The 7,967-nt window shown below is 42.1% G+C and overlaps 1 protein-coding gene across 1 annotated transcript; it reads right to left on the bottom strand.

Moving 5' to 3' along the window:
* Positions 1 to 304: 304 nt before the first annotated feature.
* LOC122051314 (UDP-glucuronate 4-epimerase 1-like) lies at positions 305 to 2,064 on the bottom strand. The gene has a single exon (XM_042612380.1). The coding sequence runs from the start codon at positions 1,714 to 1,716 to the stop codon at positions 397 to 399; it is 1,320 nt and encodes a 439-aa protein (XP_042468314.1). The 5' UTR covers positions 1,717 to 2,064; the 3' UTR covers positions 305 to 396.
* Positions 2,065 to 7,967: the final 5,903 nt, after the last annotated feature.

The raw sequence follows: 7,967 nt of genomic DNA, 5'->3' as shown, positions 1-7,967 counted from the left end.
TGACAACCTCATGCTAGCCAACCGTCCTAGGGACTTGAAAAAAAACAGTTGTAAAAGAAACGAAGTAGACGGCCCACCGCTAAACCACCCGTTCTCCTCTGCCAGCAAATTTACCAAAGAAATTGAAATTATATTTGTGGTTTTGGAAATTGGAGTAACGACAGCTTGTCACAGGCAGGGTAACAAACGCGACTCGATGATCTGGTCTCGAGGAAACCAGACCGTGTCAATGTTCCGCACCTTTCGAAACCGGGGGAATCTTTCCCGAGTTAAATGAGTAATTTAAGCAATTAAGAAGAACGAAGAAAGGCAAACCACATGCATCGAGTTTAGCTTATGTTACAGCGACACGAATTTACGTACAAAATTAGCAGAAGAATACAAGAATTATGAGCTCTATGCTACGAGCTCTTGGCTCTTGCCCCCTAATCTACGGGAGTAACCGTAGTAAGAAAGGTACCACTTGACGAATTTTTTAAGCCCCGTCTCCAGATTGGTTGTTGGCTTGTACCCGAGCTCGGCTCGAGCGGCTGTGATGTTGGCGTGAGTGAACGGCACATCGCCGTTGCCCGGCATTTCCACAATGTTCTTTTTCGCATCCACCTTCAGGTGCCTCTCCAGGATGCTCACAAGCGCCGGCACCGTCACGGGAGACGTGTTTCCAAGGTTGTAGATCCTGTATTGCGCCTGCCGACGCTTCCGCCCACCGCTCCCAGTGCTCGCCTCTGCTGTGTCCAGCGCCGCCACACAACCCTTGACGACGTCGTCTATGTAGGTGAAGTCGCGTGCAAGGTCGGCGCCGTCGCGGCCTCGGTAGACGGTGATGGGCTTTCCCTGAAGGATGTTTCGGGTGAAGGAGAAGTAGGCCATGTCCGGTCGGCCCCATGGTCCGTAAACGGTGAAGAATCGGAGACCGGTGACGGATAATCCGTAGATGTGGTTGTATACATGGGTGATCTCCTCGCCAGCCTTCTTGGTGGCGGCGTAAAGGGAGGCCGGTCTATCGGTGCGGTGCGACTCGGAGAAGGGGACCTTGTCGTTGAGTCCGTATACGGAAGAGGAAGAAGCCCAAACGATTGCGGGCTGCGGATCGGCGGACTTGCTGGCTTCCAGGAGGGCGACGAGACCGGCGACGTTGCTGTGAACGTACGACGCTGGATTCTGGATGGCGTAGCGGACGCCGGCCTGAGCGGCGAGATGCATCACATGGGTGAAGGGCACGGTGTCGAACAGCTTAGCGAGGAGGTGCGCATCGTTGACGTCGCCCTCGACCACGAACACCCCGTGGGACGCCAGCAGCGCCTTGCGGGCCTTCTTCAGGGAGGGATCGTAATAGGCATTAAAATTATCAAGCCCGACCACGCCGTCGCCGCGGCGGCGAAGGGCTAGCGATACGTGGGATCCGACGAACCCCGCCGCGCCGGTGACCAGGACAGTGATCCCTTCGGGACGGCGCACGGCGGCGGAAGCACGGATCTGGCGTTCCCAGTGGAGGCCACCCCACGAGGCGGATAAGTATCGGGACGAGGTGTCGACGAAGCTGTGGAAGCTGAGATATGAAGCGAAGAGGGCGATGACGAAAAGAGCCCACAGGAAAAGAGTGTTCGCCGAAGCAAAACAGCGTTGAAGTTTGCGGCTCGCCCCGTGCGTCCGTTCTATCTTCACCTTCCCCGGCGTCGACGGGAACAGATCGTCCTCAAGCATCCTAACCATCATCTTCCCGGCCTCGGTACAGGGTTTTTTTTCCCCCTCTCTCTTCAATCTCTGTAAATTGATTGAGATGCCAAATGTCAGAGATGATTCGCTATGTTTATCCAATTGATGAAAGCTGGGTCGGCACGATGAATCATAAATAGCCAGGAGATGAGAAACGCCGGCAGGCGAGAGCGCTTCACGCCGTCACGCGTACATCGGCTTGTATGAGGTTTTACCCCAAAAAAAAAACACAAAAGCTGAAATGGCAACGTGGGATCGGGTGCTGCTACGAAAACAGGGTTGGTATGGCAACGTGGTTAACTTTCAATGTGCGAGCCATGATCGCTCCTTCAGGGTGGATTCCAGAACTAATTTGATTACCAAATGATTCTTGCTTTTGGTTGAAACTTAAAATATAGCGTGGTTCGTGAAAAGTACTGAGCAAGTTTAGCGCGTTGCACGTGACGACACAGAAGCGGGTCCCGTAGCGGGGCGCTGAATAGCTGGTCGGTGGAAGTAGGTGGGGCCCTTATAGTTACGGAGGAATTTGAGACGACAGACAAGTGGCGTGGTCCTGGGTGCCATGTGCTGCGTTCACCGGCAAGGTTGGGATGCTTGATCGTAGAAATTGGTTGAACAAGGATGCGCATCGTAGCATCGTGTGATTATATTGGTAAGGATCTCGAGCGGAAAATAATTATAAGCATAAGGAAATAAATACATTTCAAGATTATTTGAAAGAAATTATATATTAATTATGATAAGAGTTATAATTTTTTTTATTCGACTTCGTGATAATTTTAATGTGATTAATCAGGTTATGGTACGTTAGGTCTTGTTATATTTGATTCTTGTGTCTAAGTGTGCAAGTATTTAGAAACACAAGAAGTCGAGCAGAAGATACAACTAGCGAGAATGATGGCACAGAAAAAGAACTGACAGGCTCGATGCATCCAAGGGACAAGGTGCTGCAGAAAAGTACACTCGTGGACGAGAAGGACTTGCGCAACATTCCGAAGAAGAAGAAGCCGAAGCGGAAGCCTGCTCGAGGAGAAGGCCGGAAATTGGTACGGGTGAGTCCTATTTCGGTTAGTCGACATCAGAGTAGTAGGAGAGCAAAAAAAGGCTGAAGATGTTGCTGAAGACGCCTTCAATGAGAATTGAAGGGGCTTTCGCGCCTCACTGTGGAAGGCGCCTTCCAGCCATGGAAGGCGCCTTTGATGAACAGTACGAAGGTGTCTTCTAGTCCTATGGAGGCGCCTCCGACCAGTCTGATTCTAGCCGTTGCCAAAGGTTAAAACTTTATCTTTTGGCGCCTCGCTGGAGGTGCCTTCTAGTCCTATGGAAGGAGCCTTCAAGACACGGATAAAATTTTTCATGGGCTATAAAAAGACTCATGGACCTAGGAAATAGAAAACAACTCTGGTAATCATTTCCTAGCAACTGTCTGAGCTTTTCAAGGAGTGTAAGAGGTTTATCCGCCTTCAACGAAGAAGATTTTCTTTTAATGCTTTCATTGGTCTTAGATTAACAACCACCTAAGTTGAAACTAAGTAAATCTGATGTCTCGTCTTTAAGTTGTTATTTTCATTTATTATTATAGTTGTTTTTTATTAGAGTTGAAAGAACGAGAAAGGTTTTTATTTATTTTTTCAAGCAATTCACCTCCTCGTGTCGACCCCGCTGCACCAACAAGTGGTATCAGAGCTCAACCACCTCAGAAGGACTAACCGCCGACTGAAGCACCGAAACGATGGCCGGACCAACAATTCACCCACCAAAGTTTGAGGGAGAATTTGCATCTTAGAAGAAATGCATGGAGGTATTTTTTAAAACCGACTTTGAATTATTGTTAATATTAAAATATGGATTTGTAGCACCGAAAGAAAAAGAGGACTATCAATAGACCAAAAAGGAGTAAGCAGATTTCGTTGCAAATAGACGAGCCGAATTCTATTTACTCAGCGTGCTACCTCCGCAAGAATTCAATAGAATCAACACATACAAATCAGCAAAGGAACTTTGGGAGAAGTTCCTGGAACTACACGAAGGAACGTCCGAAGCCAAAATTGCAAAACGGGATCTACTCCGGAACCAAATCAGCAATCTTCGAATGGAAGAAGGAGAATCAGTTTCTCAACTACACGAAAGAATCAAGGAGCTAATCACCAGCTTAACAAGCCTCGAAGAAACAGTAACCAATCGGGACACGCTAAGGTATGCTTTAAATGAGTTCCCGATAACACCAGAATGGACATCTATAGTAGACTCCTACTATATCTCCAAAAATCTCAAGATGAGTACTTTAGAAAATCTTTTCTCCACTTTTGAATTACATGAATCTCGGTGTGCAAGACAAAGAAAAGGATCGAGTCATAACATTACCCTAAAGGCAAGAACGGGCGATCTAGACTCCGAAGAGTCAATTGATGGAGACAAAGCGGTTCTATTGGTAAGAAAATTTAGTAATACATTAAATCTAATAAATTTAAAAGTTACAGGAAAAGAAGCACTTTCGAAGTAAAAGAAAAGTCTGATGTAACAATTGCTAAGGGGAAGGGCGCATCAAAGATGAATGCCCTAACTAAAGAAGAAGGAGAAAGACAAGGGTAATATACCAAAGCATAAGAATTTGAAGGTCACATGGGATGAATCACCATCCTCTGATTCTGAGATCGAGGTCTTCTCCAGACTAGCCCTACTGGCTGACCACCAAGAGGAAGAAGAAAGCAGCTCAGAAATGAGCATCGATGAAGGAGGAGAATCATCAAAAGAAAGCTGCGATGAAAGGGGAGCATCAGAACATGAGGTAAGTGAGGTATGTGCACTATCTCCCAAGCAGTCGTTTAAATTCATTAAGATTCTTTTCAAGGATTTGGTAAAATTAGAAAAAGAGAACATTGATTTAAAAAGACAATTAGCTAGTTCATGTCCTCTAGAAATATATGACAATTTAAAATTAGAAAATGATAAATTGTAAGTACAAATCAAAAAGATGAAAATTGACCATGCATGCTCTAATTCTTGTCACAAACCAAGATCTAAAAATTATGAAAAAAATCAATTGGTTCATTAGAAAATATCAGGGACAAATTAGAAGAATATCCAGAAGTTATGTACCCGTAAAATTTCTGATTAATCTAGTAGATAGGAACCTATATTGGGTTCCAAAGTCATGCTTAGACTAAAAATTTTAAAATAGGGTTAAAATATCAGAAAGGAAATTAAATGTTAATTTCTTTAAAAGGGTTTGTTTAAGAAAGTGGTTATTGTTCTAATATCCAAAAAGGTCTAGTGTCTTACCACAGCCTGTAAGTCAATTATTGAATTTAATATTTAATTGACTAACTATTAAATGATTTACTGTTAAAATCAATTAACGAGTTTTTTTTTTAAAAAAAATTAGTCAAGTTTTTAGAATTGACAAAATGTTTTCTTTAAAACTCTTTCTTGTCGAATATAAAGTATGATTTTATTAAAATTTATTTCAAATTTTCTAACTTTTTATGTTATTTTTTTATTTTTTTTTTATATGATCAAAGGGGGAGGAATAGGTACAAGTTTAGGGGGAGATTTTAAACTTTAACATTTTAAATTTTGTATTTTAACATTTTGAATTTTGTAAATTTTGAATTTTACAACATTATACTTAATGTTCCTAAAAAGTTATTATTATAATTTCTTTACAATACTTGTATTGCATTGTTTTTACCCTAACTTGAACTTGGGTTAATGCATATCAAAAAAGGGGAGATTGTTGGAATCCTGTGGTAGTTTTGATGTGATCAACTAGGTTAGGTTAGGTCCTGTTGTGTTTGATCCTTGTGTCTAAGTGTGCAGGAGCTTAGGAACACAAGAAGTTGAGCAGAAGACGCAACTACCGAGAATGATGGCACGGGAAGGGAGCCGATTGACTCGATTCATTCGAGAGACGAGGTGCGGCGGAAGAGTACACCGGTGGACGAGAAGAATGTGTGCGACGTTTCGAGGGACGAGAAGACAGAGAGAAAGCCTACTCGAGGAGAAGACTAAAAATTGGATACGGATGAGCCCTATTTCGGTTAGCCGACATCACCCAGGCGATCGGAGCAGTAGGACAGCAAAATAAGGCTGAAGATGTACTGGAGGTGCCTTCAATAGGAATTAAAGGCGCCTCTGTGCCTTGCTATGGAAGGCGTCTTCGATGAACAGTACGAAGGTGCCTTCCAGCCCTATAGAAGGTGTCTTCGACGAGGCTGATTTTAGTCGTTGCCAAAGGATAAAGCTTTATCTTTTAGTGCCTCGCTGGAGGTGCCTTCCAGTCCTATGGAAGGCACCTTCAAGCTATAGATAAGATTTTCCAAGGGCTATAAAAAGATCCCTAGACCTAGGAAATAGAAAACAACTCTTATAATCATTTCCTAGCAACTGTCTGAGCTTTTCAACGAGTGTAAGATGCTTCTCCACCTTCAACGAAGGAGATCTTCTTTTAATGCTTTCATTGGTCTTGGATTAACAACCATCTAGGTTGTAACCAAGTAAATCTAATGTCTCGTCTTTAAGTTGTTATTTTCATTTATTATTATAGTTGCTTTTTATTAGAGTTAAAAGAACGAGAAAGGTTTTTATTTATTTTTTCAAACAATTCACCTCATCTTGTCGACCCCACTGCGCCAATAAGTGGTATCAAAGCTCAACCACCTCAGAAGGACTAACTGTCGACTGAAGCACTGAAACAATGGCTAGACCAACAATTCACCCACCAAAGTTCGAGGGAGAATTTGCATCTTAGAAGAAATGCATGGAGGTATTTTTTAAAACCAACTTTGAATTATTATTAATATTAAAATATGGATTTGTTGTTAGTTAGAGCCCTAGAGCCAATCATTTAATGATTGTTGTATGGACTCATTGTATCATATTCTTGTATATTAATAAAGACATTTATTTTGGTTATTATACTTACTTATATTGGTGCCAAATAACTAAGTATAATAGCGTCCTTGAGTAGAAGGTTCTTACCTATATCAATCGATTGATTGAATCAATAGTGAGATGATATAGGGAACACTACTCTTAATCATTCCTAGTCGAGTATTAACATTCAGGGACAATGTTAATGCAACGAGACTAGCATGTAGGTCAACTCGATGACTTGATCTCACAAGTCATGGATATGGAGATATCAAGTTGACATATGGGTATGCATTGGAGAATGTATACTGAATGACCCGCCATAAGAAAGTATGATGGATCGTTATATGAGTGTCATATACTTTCTCATGTGGCTATTAGTATGACTACTAGTCTTTGGACCTGAAGTCACCATGGATCCCTACATAAGGAGTAACGTACTTTGGCTTCGTCAAACGTCACCCGTAATTGGGTGGACTATAAAGGCGATTACTGGGTATGTAACGAATTATGCAGAGGGATGTGAGTGATGTAGATGGGATCTATCCCTCCTATATGATGGGAGCGACATCGATATTCTTGATAGAGTGAGACCACGAAGTGCATGGTCATGCCCAAATGAGTCAATATGAGATATTGAACTCATTTGTTTGAGTAAGTCTACTTGGAGTTCAAGATTTACATTGATTAGAGGATGACACGGTCTATGCCTCACATTGATCAATCTAGATGTCTAGGATAGAAAGACAATGTCATATATTGTGAAGAGTCACAATTAGTAGTCACAAGGTGATGTTGGATCTCAACATTCTTGTAACTTGGGTAGTAATGATGTATTGCTAGATACCGCTCATTACTTATGCTTCTAAATGGGTTTAGGAGCATTGCCAACGTTATAAGAACATATAGGGTCACACACAAAGGGCAATTAGATGGAGATTAGGTTCATATGATGAACCAAGAGGAATAGGTTCATGTGATGAACCAAATTGGATTAAGAGTAATCCTAATTGTACTAATTGAGTTGGACTCAATTTGATTCATGTGTTCAATGAGTCTAATTTAGATTATGACTCATTGAATCAATTTAATTAAATGAATTAGATTCATTATATTAAATTGGCTTGAATCAAATGGTTGGATTAGATCAACCATGGGAGTTATAATGTCAAGTTTGACTTGACTTGAGAGGAAGATGAAAAGTCAAGTTTGGCTTGACTATATGTCACCTCATTTGTGAGTTGGCATTAAGTGGCCAATAATGGTGTTACACATCATTAAGTTTAGCACATGTGTGTGCCACCTCATGGAGGTTACAAATCTCCTCTTTAATGGCCACATTAAATGAGAAAGGAGGTTACACTCCTTAATGTGGCCGG

This window comes from Zingiber officinale, chromosome 1B (genome assembly GCF_018446385.1).
Source record: "Zingiber officinale cultivar Zhangliang chromosome 1B, Zo_v1.1, whole genome shotgun sequence".
Lineage (NCBI taxonomy): Eukaryota > Viridiplantae > Streptophyta > Magnoliopsida > Zingiberales > Zingiberaceae > Zingiber > Zingiber officinale.
The sequence above is the reverse complement of the archived record's forward strand: the minus strand, read 5'-3'. Positions and strand labels throughout refer to the sequence as shown.

Excerpts from the sequence above, each read along its gene's own strand:
- LOC122051314 (XM_042612380.1), bottom strand. The coding sequence starts at position 1,716 with ATGATGGTTAGGATGCTTGAGGACGATCTGTTCCCGTCGACGCCGGGG.